Consider the following 17407-nt stretch of genomic DNA (forward strand, 5'->3'; position numbering starts at 1 on the left):
CCAGGGTGCGCTGGGTTCGCTTTTGCATCCCCCCCCCCACCTTAGCAGCTCCTGGGGCTCAGGGTCCCCCTGTGACCCCTCCTAAGCTGTTTGGGTGTCCCCTTATCCTGGGGTGTGTGTGTGAGGGAGGGGTTCCACACCTTGGACCCCACAGTCATCACTATAGTCCCCCTTATCCAAGGGGGGTAAATGGGACGGGGGTGCCCCCTCCCACGTTCCCTCCCGCCCCCCCAGGAGACATCCCTCAAACAGTGGGGTCCCCACAGCCCCCCCCTTCCCAGCACTTCCCAGCATGGGGACCCCCATTGAAGCAGGACAAGGGACAAGGGGCAGCCCCCCCACCTCGATTTATTCTTCAGGAAGTGGGGTCCGGGGGAGCTTAGGGGTTCCCCCCCATCACTCCTTGGTGTTGCACCAATGGGCCGTGCGCCAGAAGATGGGGGTCTTCATGTAGCGCCCCGAGCGCATGTAGGCTGAGATCTTCTCCAGTGCCTGGGAGGGGACAGCAGGGACAAGGGTGGGGATGGGGACACAGGGCGCTGGGAGTGGGGACACAGTGGGTTCAAGGATGAGGCTTGGAATGTGGACATCAGGGTGTCAAGGATGGGGCACTGGGGTGTTGGTGATGGGGACATCAAGGATTCAAGGATGAGGCTTGGGATGGGGACACCATCGTGCCTGGGATGGGGACTGGGACATTGGGGTATTGGGGACAGCAATGGGAACACCGGGGTACTGAGGACAGGGATGTTGGGGTATCAGGGATGGGGACAGGAGGGATTCAGACATGGGGACCGTGGTGTCCGGGATGGGAACAGGGACATTGGGGTGCGCGGTCCCGGGCTCCGCTCACCTCGAAGCGCTCCATGAAGTGGCGCAGGGTCCCGCTGAGCTCAGGGCTGTCGGGCACGAACATGCGCTGCTGGTCCAGGACATCGTAGGCCACGAAGTCCACAAAGGTGAGCTGGGGACAGCGGGGGGGGACACGGACACTGGTGTGTGACAGGGACCCCCCAGGGACCCCCCCAGCACCCCCCCACCTACCTTGTCCCCTGCAAACCAGGGCCGGGAGCCCAGGAACCGCGCCAGCTCCCGCAGCCTCCCCGGCAGCTCCTGCAGGTACCCAGGCTTCAGCTTCTCCTAATGAGGGGCACAGAGATACAGGGGGGCTGCACCCACAAATCACCCCCCCAGCAGCCGTGGGTGCTGCCTGCAACCAGGCAAGGGGACACCCAACTTGTGCCTCGATGGGGACAAGACATTGGGGTGACAGCAACCCAGCGGGATGAGAGTGGTTTGCAACCCTGTGGGTTGAAAAGGGTTTTGAGGGGGTCCCCAAAGGGATGGAGCCCCCCCCCCATCGCATGGGGGTACCCACAAAGTCAGGGCTGTAGCACAACCGTATGAATCTCATGCGGAAATCCATGATCTGGTTCTCCATCAAGTCCACGCGCTGGATCTCCTCCTCTGTCTCACCGCCTGTGTATTTGGGGGGGGGGGGGGGGGTAGACATCAGACCCTCCTCCATCCCGCAAAGGGCCCCCCCCTTTATTGCTGGGACCCCCCCATCCCCATCCCTGCACTCACACATGTTGTGCTTGCGGGCGATGTAGCGCAGGATGGCGTTGCTCTGAGTCAGCTTCACTTTCCCATCGATGAGGTAGGGCAGCTGATGGGGGGGGGCATAACAATGAGAGGGTCACCCCTTGTGCCGCCCCCCCCATTTCCCACCCCCCATCCCCATCCATCACCCACATTGGGGAAGTCGAGCCCCAGTTTCTCCTTATCGTTGGTCCACTCACTCCAGCTGAAGCCAGGAGCTGGGGGGGGGGCACACACAAAGGTTGCTGGACCCCCCCCTCATGGCACCCTCATGGATGCGGGGTGCCCATTGTGCTCCAGAGCAGCCACGTGTCCCATCCCATGCGGGCACCCCCGGAGGACTTTGACCCGAGTCCAAGGTGCAGGGTGGCGGTTTTGGGGGGGGGGGACGACACACAAAGGTGACCCCAAAACCTGGCAGGAGTTTTGAGGGGGATAACAGGACAGGGAGAGAAACAGGGGGGGGGTCCCCCCCTCCCCCTAATCCAGGCTGGGTCAGACCCAGCCTGAACCGGGGTCCAGGAGGGTGGATGGAGATGGGGGGACCCCCCCAGCATCCCCCTTACCCGGCCCCTGGTGGTACTGCCGCTCCTCATAGGGGGTCTCTGTGTACTCCAGCAGCAGGCGGATGGCTTGGGCCAGCTGGGGGGGAACCCATCTTTAGCACCCACTACCAGCATCCCCCTTTAGCACCGCCCTTTAGCACCAACCCCACCTATTCCCCCCCAACTCACCCCACGGACATCCCAGTACCCCAGAGTCACCACCATGATGGCACCAGCTCCGCAGGGACACTGCCCACAACAGGAACAGGGAGCAGGGACCTGCCCCCCTCAGCACCTCCCCCGGAACCCTCCCCTTTACCCTCCCTCTGGCATCACTGGGTGCAGGCTGGGTGCCAGGGGCATCCTGCCAGGAACACCACCAGTGCCAGCGCTGCCACCGCCACCAGCATCACCCATTGGCACCATGGGGACCCCCATGCCCAAATCCCATCCACAGGACGGGACACACCACCCTATGGCCACCCCACCACCACCACCACCATGAAATCCAGGTGTTTTACTTAAATACTTTATTTCCATGCTGGGACAGGGCTTTTCGAGCGGCTTTTCTTGGCTGTGAACGTTTACTCCATCATTCCCACCATGTATTCCCAAAGGAGCATCAGCCACCGGCTGATGGACGAGGCTGATGAAGAGGGATGTGGGTGATGGAGGGGGGGTCACTGGGTGCTGAGGGTGGCGGTGATGGTGAGAGCATCCTCCTCCTGGATGGTCTCCAGCTCCTCGCTCTGCACCGCCTGCGTGATGAGGGTCAGCTCCTGGCACAGCGTCTCGAAGCGGTAGCTCACGCGGATGTCGGGAACGTTGGTGCGGCGGATGTCGTTGCCTTCAGGACCCTCCTTCAGGTAATGGGGACCCAACCAGTAGCTCTTCACCTGGGCACAAGGGCAAGGACGAGCTCCCGCAGCTCTGGCACCCATGGGTGCTGGGGGACACGATGGGGGGGGGTGGTACCTTGTGGGAGAAGCCGCTCATGAGGACGCTGTTGCGGGCCAGCTCGCACATGTCGCAGGAGCTCAGCTTCCAGCCCTGGGTGGCGATGCTGTACTCCTCCATCAGCGCAGGGGTGTGAGTGCTGTGAGCAGGGCAGGGGTGCAGCCCCTGGCAGCGCTTGTGCTGAGCATCACTGGTTCAGGAAGGGCTTTGGTACCTTTGGACACACCTGGCTCAGCGGGCTCCATCCTGCTCTCAGGAGAGCCCACTGGGAGCGCTGCGTCCGGGTCTTGCATGCAGAACAGAAGGAGCTGTTGGAGCAAGGCCAGAGGAGGCCACGAGGATGAGCAGGGGCTGGAGCAGCTTCCGTATGGATTCAGGCTGAGAACATTGGGGCTGTTCAGCCTGGAGAAGGGAAGCTGAGGGAGACCTCAGAGCAGCTTCCAGTGTCTGAATGGGCTACAAGGATGCTGGGGAGGGACTCTTCATCAGGGACTGGAGTGATAGGACAAGGGGTGATGGGTTCAGACTGAAACAGGGGAGATTTTGGTTGGATACAAGCAAGTTTTTCCCTGTGAGGGTGCTGAGGCGCTGGCACAGGGTGCCCAGAGAAGCTGTGGCTGCCCCATCCCTGGCAGTGTTCAAGGCCAGGTTGGACACAGGGGCTTGGAGCAAGCTGCTCTAGTGGAAGGGGTCCCTGCCCGTGGCAGGGCTTGGAGCTGGGTGAGCCTTAAGTAACCCTTCCAACCCAAAGCAGGCTGGGGTTCTATCCCCTTGTGTGGTCAGAGGGGCATGAAGATGGCCTGGGCTGCTCGGGGCTACCCCTGATGCCAGAGTACGGGACCAGAGCGAGATCCCAGGTGGAGGTTGAGGTGGCAGAGAGAGGCTGGATTGCCGTGCTGCTGGCAGCACTGCGGAGCGCACCGTGTGCGGGTGATGCTCAGCACCAGCTTTGAGCAGGGGATGGAGGCTCCCCTTTGGGAGCCGTGCTCGGGGCCGCCTGAGAGAGGCACCGGAGGGCCGGGAGCAGAGGGGGTTTGGGCAGCGCAGGGAGCGGGGCTGCCCTCTTGGTGGCACCGTTGCGGAGCTCAGCGCGCCCCGGTGATGCCGGCACCGCGTTCCCGTCCCGGCTCCCGGGCTGTGGGAGCAGCGGCCGGACTCTGATCTCTGTTGAGGGCCCCATGACCCCCCCCCCGGGTGCGCTGGGTTCGCTTTTGCATCCCCCCCCCCCAGTCTTATGCTCTTATCCTGGGGCCGTGGGTCCCTCTGTGACCCCTCCTAAGCTGTTTGGGTGTCCCCCTTATCCTGGGGTGTGTGTGTGAGGGGGGGTTCCACCCCTTGGACCCCACAGTCATCACTATAGTCCCCCTTATCCAAGGGGGGTAAATGGGGTAACAGGGTGCCCCCTCCCACGTTCCCTCCCGCCCCCCCAAGGAGACACCCCTCAAACAGTGGGGTCCCCACAGCCCCCCCCTTCCCAGCACTTCCCAGCACTCGGGGCACCCCCATTGAAGCAGGACAAGGGACAAGGGGCAGCCCCCCCTCCTCGATTTATTCTGCAGGAAGTGGGGTCCGGGGGAGCTTAGGGGTTCCCCCCCATCACTCCTTGGTGTTGCACCAATGCGCTGTGCGCCAGAAGATGGGGGTCTTCATGTAGCGCCCCGAGCGCATGTAGGCTGAGATCTTCTCCAGTGCCTGGGGGGGACAGCAGGGACAAGGGTGGGGATGGAGACACCAGGGTGCTGGGGATGGGGACACTGGGGATACAAGGATGAGGCTTGGAATGTGGACATCAGGGTGTCAAGGATGGGGATGGGGACACTGGGGTGTTGTGATACCAAGGATTCAAGGATGAGGCTTGGGATGGGGACACCATCGTCCCTGGGATGGGGACTGGGACATTGGGGTATTGGGGACAGCAATGGGAACACCGGGGTACTGAGGACAGGGATGTTGGGGTATCAGGGATGGGGACAGGAGGGATTCAGACACGGGGACCGTGGTGTCAGGGATGGGCACAGGGACATTGGGGTGCGCGGTCCCGGGCTCCGCTCACCTCGAAGCGCTCCATGAAGTGGCGCAGGGTCCCGCTGAGCTCAGGGCTGTCGGGCACGAACATGCGCTGCTGGTCCAGGACATCGTAGGCCACGAAGTCCACAAAGGTGAGCTGGGGACAGCGGGGGGGGACACGGACACTGGTGTGTGACAGGGACCCCCCAGGGACCCCCCAACACCCCACCACCTACCTTGTCCCCTGCAAACCAGGGCCGGGAGCCCAGGAACCGCGCCAGCTCCCGCAGCCTCCCCGGCAGCTCCTGCAGGTACCCAGGCTTCAGCTTCTCCTAATGAGGGGCACAGAGATACAGGGGGGCTGCACCCCCAAACCGCCCCCCCCAGCAGCCGTGGGTGCTGCCTGCAGCAAGGCAAGGGGACACCCAACTTGTGCCTCGATGGGGACAGGACACTGGGGTGACAGCAACCCAGCGGGATGAGAGTGGTTTGCAACCCAGTGGGTTGTAAAGGGTTTTGAGGGGATCCCCAAAAGGATGGAGCAGCCCTCATCTCATGGGGGTACCCACAAAGTCAGGGCTGTAGCACATCCGTGCGAATCTCATGCGGAAATCCATGATCTGGTTCTCCATCAAGTCCACGCGCTGGATCTCCTCCTCTGTCTCACCACCTGCGTATTTGGAGGGGCGGGGGAGACATCAGACCCTTCCCCACCCCGTAAAGGGGACCCGCCCCCCCCTTTTGTGGCTGGGACCCCCCCATCCCCATCCCTGCACTCACACATGTTGTGCTTGCGGGCGATGTAGCGCAGGATGGCGTTGCTCTGAGTCAGCTTCACTTTCCCATCGATGAGGTAGGGCAGCTGATGGGGGGGGGGTTACAATAAGAGGGTCACCCCTTGTGCCCCCTCCCCCCATTTCCCACCCCCCCCATTTCCCCATCCATCACCCACATTGGGGAAGTCGAGCCCCAGTTTCTCCTTCTCGTTGGTCCACTCACTCCAGCTGAAGCCAGGAGCTGGGTGGGGGGCACACACAAAGGTTGCTGGACCCCCCCCTCATGGCACCCTCATGGATGCGGGGTGCCCATTGTGCTCCAGAGCAGCCACGTGTCCCATCCCATGCGGGCACCCCCGGAGGACTTTGACCCGAGTCCAAGGTGCAGGGTGGCGGTTTTGGGGGGGGGGGACGACACACAAAGGTGACCCCAAAACCTGGCAGGAGTTTTGAGGGGGATAACAGGACAGGGAGAGAAACAGGGGGGTCCCCCCCTCCCCCTCAAATCCAGGCTGGGTCGGACCCAGCCTGAACCGGGGTCCAGGGGGTGGATGGAGATGGGGGGACCCCCCCAGCATCCCCCTTACCCGGCCCCTGGTGGTACTGCCGCTCCTCATAGGGGGTCTCTGTGTACTCCAGCAGCAGGCGGATGGCTTGGGCCAGCTGGGGGGGAACCCATCTTTAGCACCCACTACCAGCATCCCCCTTTAGCACCCCCCTTTAGCACCAACCCCACCTATTCCCCCCCACTCACCCCACGGACATCCCAGTACCCCAGAGTCACCACCATGATGGCACCAGCTCCGCAGGGACACTGCCCACAACAGGAACAGGGAGCAGGGACCTGCCCCCCTCAGCACCTCCCCCGGAACCCTCCCCTTTACCCTCCCTCTGGCATCACTGGGTGCAGGCTGGGTGCCAGGGGCATCCTGCCAGGAACACCACCAGTGCCAGCGCTGCCACCGCCACCAGCATCACCCATTGGCACCATGGGGACCCCCATGCCCAAATCCCATCCACAGGACGGGACACACCACCCTATGGCCACCCCACCACCACCACCACCATGAAATCCAGGTGTTTTACTTAAATACTTTATTTCCATGCTGGGACAGGGCTTTTCGAGCGGCTTTTCTTGGCTGTGAACGTTTACTCCATCATTCCCACCATGTATTCCCAAAGGAGCATCAGCCACCGGCTCCACTGGGGGGGACAGGACCGGGAGAGTGGGACACAGGGATGGGGCAATGTCACACAAGGAAGGAGAAGCCTCTTCCAGCCCGATCCGGGCCACAACCAGCTCCTGGAGCAGGGCCAGAGTCACCCCAAGCCCTCTGCTTCCTCCCTGAGGAGGAGGATGGAGCATCCTCCACCGGGCACCCTGTGTGCACGTGGGTGCGCAGAGCCCAGGTCTGGGTCCTTGGGGTGCCGCTGGCTCGTCCCCATGTCCCCATGGGGTGAGAAATGGACGGAGAGGGGCAGGCAATTAAAAAGCAGCAGGAGCTGGGACATGCCCCTAGGCTGGGTCCCCCCCACAGTGTCCCCATGCCCAGCATTGGTGTCCCTCTGTGCTCTCACTGCATCCAAGAGGTGAAGCCAGGACCCCCCCACCGGTGCTGGCACCCGTGGCACCTCCGGTCACCTCATCCCTGTGCCACCAAGAGCAGGGACCAGCACAGTGAGGAGACACCAGGTAAAAACCCCACCAGGAACGGAGAGAACCCCACCAAAACCCCTTTGGTGGCACCACGGGGCGCTGGGGCCTGTCCCCATCCCCTTCCCAAGGGCGGGAGGTAGCAGGAGGACGGCGCCAAAGCCCTGGAAGAGGGATGTGGGTGATGGAGGGGGGGTCACTGGGTGCTGAGGGTGGCGGTGATGGTGAGAGCATCCTCCTCCTGGATGGTCTCCAGCTCCTCGCTCTGCACCGCCTGCGTGATGAGGGTCAGCTCCTGGCACAGCGTCTCGAAGCGGTAGCTCACGCGGATGTCGGGAACGTTGGTGCGGCGGATGTCGTTGCCTTCAGGACCCTCCTTCAGGTAATGGGGACCCAACCAGTAGCTCTTCACCTGGGCACAAGGGCAAGGACGAGCTCCCGCAGCTCTGGCACCCATGGGTGCTGGGGGACACGATGGAGGGGGGTGGTACCTTGTGGGAGAAGCCGCTCATGAGGACGCTGTTGCGGGCCAGCTCGCACATGTCGCAGGAGCTCAGCTTCCAGACCTGGGTGGCGATGCTGTACTCCTCCATCAGCGGCTCCTGCGGGGAGGGGGGACACAGCCTCAGCACCCACTCATGGGTGCCCCACAAAGAACACGGGGGTCCCCAGCATCTCCCACCCTCCCTGGACCATCAGCATCCTCTGGAGCTTGTTGGGTTTGAACCGTAGAATGAACAAGGTTGGAAAAGGCCTTTAAGATCATCAAGTCCAACCTTTACCCCGGCACTGCCAAGGCCACCAAGACCCCCACCTTGCCCTTGGCCACCCCCAACTCTGTCCCATTGCCACGGCTTGGTTGGTGGCCACCCTGCCGTTGGTTTTGGGGGATTTGGTGGCCTGCGACCGTCCCATTGGCCCCCTCACCTTGGTGAAGTGGAACTGGAGGGGGTCATCGGTGGACAGGGACACCATGAGCCCCCGCGAGAGGTACTCGGGCAGGGGGTTGCGGTGGTAGCTGAGGAAGAGGCTGTTGTTGCTGAGCGGGGACATGGCGATGCCGATCTGCGCCAGGTAGTAGAGGTACTGCAGGACGGGGGCCTGGGGGGGAGGAAGAGATGGGTGAGGGGAGGTTGAAGACACACACCCTGCTGTGTGTCCCCCCCCTCACCCATGGCACCCCATCCCTGCCCACCTTGCGGAGCAGCAACCCATGGGAGATGTTCTCCGAGACCATGAAGCCCGACACAAGGTGATGGATGGGCCCAGCCTCACCGCAGTGTGGGCGCAGGACAAAGGTGTGGAAGCCTCTCTTCCTGCAACGTGGGGTTCACCATCAGCATCTGACCCACACCCCCCCTCTCCCACCACCCCAGTCTGACCATCCCAGCTGCTGGAGGTGTCCCTACCGTCGGAGGTGGTTGAGCACCGTCATGTTGGCGTACATGTAGTACAGGTAGTAGGAGTAGGGTGGGTTGTCCTCCTCCACCCAGTTGCCCGGCAAGGGGCTGTCCAGGTTGAAAATGTGATGCTCGGGTTTGGATTCATCATCCACGCTGTCGAAGCCGTCCACCTGCAGAAGGGACAACCCAGGGTGGGACGGTGGCCCCTTCAATAGAGCCCTCAAGCAAGGTCCAGGTTGGGGTTATGGGTGACCCTGGTGGCCCCCATCCTGCCCTTGGAAGCAGGACACGGCGCTCACGTGCTCCAGGAAGAGGTGCAGCTCCGGGTGCTGGGCCGGGTGGACGGTGGCCTCGTAGAGGGGCAGGAAGATGTTCTCCAGCATCTCCTGGAAGTTGGCCAACTGCTTCTTCGTGCGGTAGACATCACTGCAGGGGGGGGGGGATGGACCCTGCTTAGAGGGTCCCATCCCAAACCCACCCCAGCCATAAAAGGGTGTCCTTGGTCTCCCCAGCCGGCACAGAGCAATGCCTGAAGGCACCTCCTGGTACTCACAAGAGCCGGGGCACCTGCACGAGCCAGCGGACGTTGTTGGAGTGGACGCGGTGGTTGACGGCCCAACGGGCCAGCTTGTCCCACTCGTCCCGGGAGCGGCCGTAGATGGAGAGGCGCAGCTCCGCGTTCTGGTACTTGCTCTCCTCCAGGTCCGACATCACCTCCTGCCAGGGAACAACGTCACCCCTTGGGCCACCACGGGCACCCAGGGAGGCGAGGGACGCGCGGAGGGATCCCTCACCTTGATGATGTGGGCGAAGTACTTCCCCGAGACGCGGTTGTCCGTCTTGATGAAGATCTCCCGCAGGATGGACTCGCCGATGGGGTTGTACTTGGCGTTGAACTTGTCGAAGCGGTGGAAGGTGTTGCGGTCCTGGCAGGAGGACACGGACGTGAGGCCCCCGAGCCCCCAGCGCAGAGCCCTCAGCATCACCCATCTGCAGGATGTGGGGTGTCCCCCCAGCCCCGTACCGCGTGGACATCCAGCGTGTCCACGCTCAGGTCATAGGCGGTGAGGTTCATGGTCTCGAAGACCTCCTTGAGCGTCTGCTCCTTGCCCTTCTCCACGTGGACGATCTCATCCAGGTGCTTCTTCATGGCCCGCTTGATGAAGCGCAGGAGGTGCTTCTGGTTCATGCAGGACGAGGCGTGGATGTGGGTGTCCACCTGGGTGGGCAGAGGAGGTGCTGAGCCCCAAGAGCCTCCAAGTGCCCCCTGCTCACAGCAGGAGCCCAGGAGCCAGCAGGTACCTTGCGGATGTTGTAGAAGTCGCGGTGGGGCACCTTCTTCTGGGCCGCCAGCTCCTTCATCTCGTTGAGCAGGACGTGCATCTGGAACTTGGAGCTCAGGTACTGCAGCCGGCGGTAGCAGAAGGATTTGCTGCCCAAGGTGGGGATGGGGGTGTCAGAGGAGGAGAACATCCAGCCCCGAAAGGCTGGTGTCCACCAGGATGAGGGGATACGGCTCTCAACTCTGGGACCCCTCTCCATGTGCATGGATGGATGCACGGGCATGGGAGCTGCTCCAGGACCGTGTGTCAGAGCCACCACCATGTCCTCTGGTGCTGTTCCCAAGGCTCTGCCCCTCCCCAAGGCACCCCTATGGTGGGAACCCCCGGACACCTCCATGGTGGGACCCCCCAGAACACCTCCATAGTGGGACCCACCCCAAGTACACCTCCATAGTGGGACCCCCCAGAACACCTCCATGGTGGGACCCCCTCCAGACACCTCCATAGTAGGACCCACCCCAAGGACACCTCCATGGTGGGACCCCCCAGGACACCTCCATGGTGGGACCCCCCCCAGACACCTCCACAGTGGGACCCACCCCAAGGACACCTCCATGGTGGGACCCCCCAGGACACCTCCATAGTGGGACCCCCCAGAACACCTCCATGGTGGGACCCCCTCCAGACACCTCCATAGTGGGACCCCCCCCAGACACCTCCATAGTGGGACCCACCCCAAGGACACCTCCATGGTGGGACCCCCCAGGACACCTCCATAGTGGGACCCACCCCAAGGACACCTCCATAGTGGGACCCCCCAAGACATCCCCATAGTGAGACCCCCCAGAACACCTCCATGGTGGGACCCCCCAGGACACCTCCTTGGAGGGACCCTTCTCCTTACATGGGCCCATTGATGATCAAAGCCATGAGGAAGTTCATGTCAGCGATGAACTCCTGCAGGTCGGGGTAGGGCAGGTCCAGCTCCGTGCTCCTGGGGGGACAGAGGAGGGGACATGGTCCAGGGTCACCCACCAGAGCCCCCCTCCGAGCTCATCCCACCAGCAAGCGCATGCTCCGTGCCGGACACTCACTTGTCGGTGAGGTCCTGTTTGGTGTAGACGTGCACCACCCCATCCACCATCTTCAGCCCGAAGCCCAGGTCAGCCGGCATGCTCTTGGGGTCCCACATCTCATAGGGGTGCTGCTCGGCGAACGGAGGGTGCACGGGGGCATCTGCAGCCAAGAGACACCCAACCAGACATGGGTGATGGGGTGGATCCACCAAAGCCCCTCCAGCATCCCCGTCCCAGCATGAAGATCCCCCCAACATCCCCATCCCATTGTGAAGAGCCCCCCAACATCCCAATCCCAGCATGAATTCCCCTCTGGCACCCATCCCAGCATGAAGACCCCTCCAGCACCCATCCCACCACAAAGACCCCTCCAGCACCCATCCCACCACAAAGACCCCTCCAGCACCCATGCCACCACGAAGACCCCTCCAGCACCCATCCCACCACGAAGACCCCTCCAGCACCCATCCCACCACGAAGACCCCTCCAGCACCCATCCCACCACGAAGACCCCTCCAGCACCCATCCCACCACAAAGACCCCTCCAGCACCCATCCCACCACAAAGACCCCTCCAGCACCTATCCCACCATGAGGACCCCTCCAGCACCCATCCCACAATAAGGACCCCTTCAGCACCCATCCCACCACAAAGACCCCTCCAGCACCCATCCCACCACAAAGACCCCTCCAGCACCCATCCCACCATAAGGACCCCTCCAGCACCCATCCCACCACAAAGACCCCTCCAGCACCCATCCCACCATAAGGACCCCTCCAGCACCCATCCCACCACGACCCCTCCAGCACCCATCCCACCACGAAGACCCCTCCAGCACCCATCCCACCACAAAGACCCCTCCAGCACCCATCCCACCATGAAGACCCCTCCAGCACCCATCCCACCATGAAGACCCCTCCAGCACCCATCCCACCACGAAGACCCCTCCAGCACCCATCCCTCCACAAAGACCCCTCCAGCACCCATCCCACCACAAAGACCCCTCCAGCACCCATCCCACCACGAAGACCCCTCCAGCACCCATCCCACCATAAGGACCCCTCCAGCACCCATCCCACCACAAAGACCCCTCCAGCACCCATCCCACCATAAGGACCCCTCCAGCACCCATCCCACCATGAGGACCCCTCCAGCACCCATCCCACCACAAAGACCCCTCCAGCACCCATCCCACCATAAGGACCCCTCCAGCACCCATCCCACCATAAGGACCCCTCCAGCACCCATCCCACCATAAGGACCCCTCCAGCACCCATCCCACCATGAGGACCCCTCCAGCACCCATCCCACCACGAAGACCCCTCCAGCACCCATCCCACCACAAAGACCCCTCCAGCACCCATCCCACCACGAAGACCCCTCCAGCACCCATCCCACCACAAAGACCCCTCCAGCACCCATCCCACCACGAAGACCCCTCCAGCACCCATCCCACCACAAAGACCCCTCCAGCACCCATCCCACCACAAAGACCCCTCCAGCACCCATCCCACCACAAAGACCCCTCCAGCACCCATCCCACCACAAAGACCCCTCCAGCACCCATCCCACCACAAAGACCCCTCCAGCACCCATCCCACCATAAGGACCCCTCCAGCACCCATCCCACCACAAAGACCCCTCCAGCACCCATCCCACCACAAAGACCCCTCCAGCACCCATCCCACCATAAGGACCCCTCCAGCACCCATCCCACCATAAGGACCCCTCCAGCACCCATCCCACCATAAGGACCCCTCCAGCACCCATCCCACCACGAAGACCCCTCCAGCACCCATCCCACCATAAGGACCCCTCCAGCACCCATCCCACCACAAAGACCCCTCCAGCACCCATCCCACCGTGCCGCCCCCCCCATCCCGCACTCACCGGCAGCCACGGGGGTCTCGGGCACCTCCTCGTAGCCTCGGGTCTCCAGGGGTTTCTCGGAGAGCTCCTGCAGGTACCGGGCCGTGGTCTTGCAGAAGCTCTGCAGGGACAGCCCCATGTACTTCTCCCGCAGGAACAGCGCCTTCACCACGCTCTTGGCCGCATCCAGAAGGTCCGTGAAGGGCACCTGAGGAGCAGGACACCAAGAAACCCCCAGCCCCACGGCGGTGTTGGTGCCTTGAAGACCTTGCCCAGGTCCTGGTTGGGGTTTTTGGGAAGGGGGGGGTGTCTCACCCCACATTTCTCCTCGCCGGAGATGGTGACCCGCTGGAACTCCCGCTCCAGCAGCGCCTCCCGCTCCTTGGGGACGTGGTCCGCCAGCTCCTCGCTCTGCTCCTTGAAGAGCCTGCGGGCAGGGATGGGGTGGGCACGGTCTGACCGCATCCCGGCCTCCCCACGGAGCACCCACACCGGGGGCCGCATCCGGGAGGGCGATGCTGTCCCCGAGCGATGCCACCGCCAGCTTTGGGCAGTTGGGTGCCACTGAGGGTGGCACTGACACCCCCCTCCCCCCAAAAAACACATCCCTTGGGCCCACATGAGCACAACGAAGAGTATGGGGTGTGGGGGGGGGGAAAGGACAGAGAACGCAATAACTCGTGACAGAGACAACTCCCAAGCGGAGACAGGAGGGATGGGGACATCCTGCACCAGCAGCGGGGCTGGGACCACCCCCAGGTACCCTCAACCCCCCCTCCCTGCCCTGTTTTGGGTTCAGTGCCATGGGGTGGGGGGACCCCGGACACTCACTGCAAGTCCGCGGCACTGTCAACTTTCAGGAAGTCCTGTTTGGCTCTGAGCAAAATGTCGGGCTCAAGCCTGGGGACAAGAGGACGCGGTGGGGATGCGGTGGGGACAACGGGGACGAGAGACACCCCCCACACACACCCCACACCCCAACACCCCCCCCCATAAACAGCAACCACACAGAAACCAGCAGAGCCACACGGAGAAGGGGACAGGCAGCGCGACAGCCACGGCAGGAGGACACGAGGGGCCGGTCCCCCAGCCCATGGGGGGGGTGTGGGGTGTGGGGTGGGAGCGGGGACCCCCCCTTGGGTCTCACTTGACGTCCTGGCTGATCTGGCGCTCCAGGCGCTGGCGCCGCTCCTCCAGCTGCTCGATGGGGCTCTCCTCAGGGAACTCGTAGGGAGCCGAACGCATCTCGCTGTCAGCCAGGGAGCGACAGAAGAGCTCCTGCGGGGAGGGAGGGATGGAGGGAAGGGAAAAGGGAAGGATAAAGGGAAAGAGAGAGGAGAGGGAGAGGGAAGAGGGGAGAGGGGAGAGGGGAGAGGGGAGAGGGGAGAGGGAGAGAGGGAGAGGGGAGAGGGGAGAGGGGAGAGGGGAGAGGGGAGAGGGGAGAGGGGAGAGGAGAGGAGAGGAGAGGAGAGGAGAGGAGAGGAGAGGAGAGGAGAGGAGAGGAGAGGAGAGGAGAGAAGAGAAGAGAAGAGAAGAGAAGAGAAGAGAAAGAGAGAGAAGAGAAGAGAAGAGAAGAGAAGAGAAGAGAAGAGAAGAGAAGAGAAGAGAAGAGAAGAGAAGAGAAGAGAAGAGAAGAGAAGAGAAGAGAAGAGAAGAGAAGAGAAGAGAAGAGAAGAGAAGAGAAGAGAAGAGAAGAAAAAGAGGGGAGGGGAAGGGAAGGGAAGGGAAGGGAAGGGAAGGGAAGGGAAGGGAAGGGAAGGGAAGGGAAGGGAAGGGAAGGGAAGGGAAGGGAAGGGAAGGGAAGGGAAGGGAAGGGAAGGGAAGGGAAGGGAAGGGAAGGGAAGGGAAGGGAAGGGAAGGGAAGGGAAGGGAAGGGAAGGGAAGGGAAGAGGAGGAGGAAGGCAGAAGGAGCCCCCCCCGCCCCGGGATGCGCCGTGCCCCGGGCCCGGACCCACCTCAGCGATCTCCTTGCATTTGCCATCCATGGACGTGCGCAGATCCACCGGGAAGTGCTTCAGGCAATGGGAAGGCCCCGGCAGGGACCGCGCTGACTGCAGGGGCCGGGAGCCGGGTCCAGCCCGCAGCTCTGCAATGGGGCAGCCTGAGCGGGAGGGAAGGGCTTCACCGGCCCCTCCATGCCCCCCCCCCATCCCCACACCGGTGCCAGGGGGAAACTGAGGCAGCTCCAGGGCAGGAGGGACCCCCCTGTGCCCCCCCCCCCCATAACGAATGAGGAGCTCAGGATGGGGTCAGGGCACCCCCAGCATGGGGGGGGGGGGAGGATGTTGGGGTCCCCCCATCACACACAACCCCCTTCTCTCAGCGCTGCTTCATCCCCCCCCCCATCCATTCATCCTTCTGCCCCCTCAGTCCAGCAGGAAAAGCACCACGGGGAGGGGTTGCACCCCCATACTGGGAGGGATGGGAGGGGACACCCCCCAAAAGAAACCCCATCACCCTGACCCCACTGAGGTTGAATTGAGGCACCACTGAGAGCACCCCCTGCCCAGTACTGCATGGGGGGGGGGTGTGAACCAGGCCTCCTGTCCCCCCCCCTCAGCACCCATCGTTGAGGTCTGGGGTGGGGAAACTGAGGCACGACTCCCCCATGGTGGGTGCTCACTTGCTGGCACCATGGGGACACCCTGGGTGCCCTGTGCCATTGGGACGTGCCCATCACCCTGTGACACCTACCCGAGACACGCAGCACCCCATGTGCCACCCCAGCAGCACCCCAACCCGAACCCCCCCTAGGAACGGGTGCCACCTCACCTACCCCATGCCACCATCACCCTGTGCCACTGGAGACCAGTGCAACCAGCACCCTGGTGCCACCATCACCCTGTGCTATCAACTGGTGCCACCATCACCCTGCACCATCATCAACTGGTGCCATCATCACCCGGTGCCACCATCACCCCGTGCTATCATCAACTGGTGCCACCAGCACCCTGTACCATCATCAACTGGTGCCACCACCACCCAGTGCCACCATCCGGTGCCACCAGACCCCTCCCAAGCACCCAGCGCCGCGGTGCCAGCCACAACCACCCATATGATGCCACATGGCACTGCCTCCCCCCCCCCCCCAAACCCACCCCCGTCGACATCCCCTCCCCCCCCTCAGGGTCCCTCCTCTTCCTCTCCCCCCCCCCCCCCAGCACACAGCACCCGCTGCGCCACCGCTGCGCCGCAGAGCCCCCCCCCCCCCCATCACCCCCATTGCCAGAAATTGGGGAGGGGGGGGGGCGACACCACTGCACCCATCAGCGGAGCAGCCCAGACACCGCGGTGATGGTCACACACACACACCCCCCATAGCACCCACCCCATAGCCCCATCATTGGGGGGGGGGGGAGCACCCGTGGCGATGGGGTTGGGTCTCACCTGCGGGGTTGGGGGTCTGGAGGCTGCCCCGCTTCTTGAAGGGACACTTGGCCGTGGTGGCCGAGGCCATGGTGGCTCCCGGAGCTGCGGGGGGGGGGGTGAGGTTGGTGATGGCGGCGGAGGGAGGGGGGGGCCCGAAGGCGCTGGTTGATGATTGATGCGCGGGCGCCGGAGCTGGACCAAAGTCCCCCCCGGCGGAGCGCGGCCGGAAGCGGGGACGAGGAAGAGGATGGGGCGGGAGGAGGATGTGGCGCGGCGGGAGCGGGAGGAGGAGGAAGGAGGCTCCTGCTTGTGCCGCCCGCTGAGGGGGGGGCAGGCACCGATAACACCCCCCCCCCCGCACACACAGATGGTGTCGTTCCGTCGTTCCCCCCCCCCATTCACCGAGTGGCAGCGGCACCGCCAACAATGGGGTGTCGTCGTTCACACCCCTCCCCCCCGGGGTGGGCATCGTGTGGTGGCACCCCCCGGCGCTGCACCCCCCGGCAGGGACCAGCGCCCCCAGGAGGGAGTCACCGCCCGCAGCCCAGCGCAGACACTGACCCCCCATCAGACTCTGCACCCCCCCCGTTAGACATTGGACCCCCCCCGTTAGACATTGGACCCTCCATCAGACATTGCACCCTCCATTAGACATTGGACCCCCCATTAGATGTTGGACCCCCCCATTAGATATTGAACCCCCCATTAGACATTGCACCCCCCATTAGATATTGCCCCCCCCCTTAGATATTGGACCCCCCCATTAGATACTGAACCCCACATCAGACATCGCATGCCCCCATTAGATATTGGGCCCCCCCATCAGACATTGCACCCCCCATTAGACATTGCACCCTCCATTAGAC

The 17407-nt window shown here is 63.3% G+C and overlaps 4 protein-coding genes across 5 annotated transcripts; all 4 read right to left on the reverse strand.

The window, feature by feature from the left end:
- Nucleotides 1–305: 305 nt before the first annotated feature.
- LOC134172672 (glutathione S-transferase 2-like) lies at nt 306–2439 on the reverse strand. 2 transcript variants are annotated; one of them, XM_062636000.1, is made up of 8 exons: nt 2337–2439; nt 2169–2244; nt 1756–1820; nt 1588–1669; nt 1379–1479; nt 1045–1140; nt 854–964; nt 306–492 (listed from the first exon to the last, which is right to left on the reverse strand). In XM_062636000.1, exons 1-8 carry the CDS (start codon nt 2370–2372, stop codon nt 397–399), a joined length of 663 nt encoding a protein of 220 aa, XP_062491984.1. In that variant the 5' UTR covers nt 2373–2439; the 3' UTR covers nt 306–396. The 2 variants fall into 2 exon arrangements, with proteins under 2 accessions (XP_062491984.1, XP_062491985.1); XM_062636001.1 differs by lacking the exon at nt 1756–1820 and having other exon boundaries at nt 2337–2427.
- A 365-nt stretch (nt 2440–2804) lies between these two features.
- On the reverse strand, nt 2805–3224 carry LOC134172673 (AMP deaminase 2-like). Its single transcript, XM_062636002.1, has 2 exons — nt 3123–3224; nt 2805–3043 (listed from the first exon to the last, which is right to left on the reverse strand). Exons 1-2 carry the CDS (start codon nt 3222–3224, stop codon nt 2828–2830), a joined length of 318 nt encoding a protein of 105 aa, XP_062491986.1. The 3' UTR covers nt 2805–2827.
- Nucleotides 3225–4609: 1385 nt separating this feature from the next.
- LOC134172674 (glutathione S-transferase 2-like) lies at nt 4610–6744 on the reverse strand. Its single transcript, XM_062636003.1, has 8 exons — nt 6642–6744; nt 6475–6550; nt 6064–6128; nt 5892–5973; nt 5681–5781; nt 5348–5443; nt 5158–5268; nt 4610–4796 (listed from the first exon to the last, which is right to left on the reverse strand). The coding sequence occupies exons 1-8, from the start codon at nt 6675–6677 to the stop codon at nt 4701–4703; spliced, it is 663 nt and encodes a 220-aa protein (XP_062491987.1). The 5' UTR covers nt 6678–6744; the 3' UTR covers nt 4610–4700.
- A 223-nt stretch (nt 6745–6967) lies between these two features.
- On the reverse strand, nt 6968–16676 carry AMPD2 (adenosine monophosphate deaminase 2). The gene is given in 19 exon segments (XM_062636005.1): nt 6968–7755; nt 7758–7953; nt 8033–8143; nt 8469–8642; nt 8737–8857; nt 8951–9114; nt 9244–9370; nt 9498–9661; nt 9739–9870; nt 9969–10163; nt 10247–10376; nt 11132–11221; nt 11322–11463; nt 13194–13380; nt 13488–13599; nt 14004–14072; nt 14320–14450; nt 15128–15258; nt 16560–16676. Coding segments are annotated over 19 exon segments (2676 nt in total). The 5' UTR covers nt 16630–16676; the 3' UTR covers nt 6968–7525.
- Nucleotides 16677–17407: the final 731 nt, after the last annotated feature.

This window comes from Pezoporus occidentalis, unplaced genomic scaffold, assembly GCF_034315485.1.
Source record: "Pezoporus occidentalis ecotype Australia unplaced genomic scaffold, CSIRO_AGI_Poc_V1 ctg462, whole genome shotgun sequence".
NCBI lineage: Eukaryota > Metazoa > Chordata > Aves > Psittaciformes > Psittacidae > Pezoporus > Pezoporus occidentalis.

What these genes read in the sequence shown, in the direction of transcription:
- LOC134172672 (XM_062636000.1), bottom strand. Translation starts at nt 2,372, where the DNA reads ATGGTGGTGACTCTGGGGTACTGGGATGTCCGTGGG. An exon ending in GCAGTACCACCAGGGGCCGG is followed by an intron (nt 1,821 to 2,168) that starts GTAAGGGGGATG and finishes CCCCCCCCCCAG; the next exon opens with CTCCTGGCTTCAGCTGGAGT. An exon ending in CCTGGTTTGCAGGGGACAAG is followed by an intron (nt 965 to 1,044) that starts GTAGGTGGGGGG and finishes CGCTGTCCCCAG; the next exon opens with CTCACCTTTGTGGACTTCGT.
- LOC134172673 (XM_062636002.1), bottom strand. Translation starts at nt 3,224, where the DNA reads ATGGAGGAGTACAGCATCGCCACCCAGGGCTGGAAGCTGAGCTCCTGC. An exon ending in TGAGCGGCTTCTCCCACAAG is followed by an intron (nt 3,044 to 3,122) that starts GTACCACCCCCC and finishes CCTTGTGCCCAG; the next exon opens with GTGAAGAGCTACTGGTTGGG.
- LOC134172674 (XM_062636003.1), bottom strand. Translation starts at nt 6,677, where the DNA reads ATGGTGGTGACTCTGGGGTACTGGGATGTCCGTGGG. An exon ending in CGCCCGCAAGCACAACATGT is followed by an intron (nt 5,782 to 5,891) that starts GTGAGTGCAGGG and finishes CCAAATACGCAG; the next exon opens with GTGGTGAGACAGAGGAGGAG. An exon ending in CCTGGTTTGCAGGGGACAAG is followed by an intron (nt 5,269 to 5,347) that starts GTAGGTGGTGGG and finishes CGCTGTCCCCAG; the next exon opens with CTCACCTTTGTGGACTTCGT.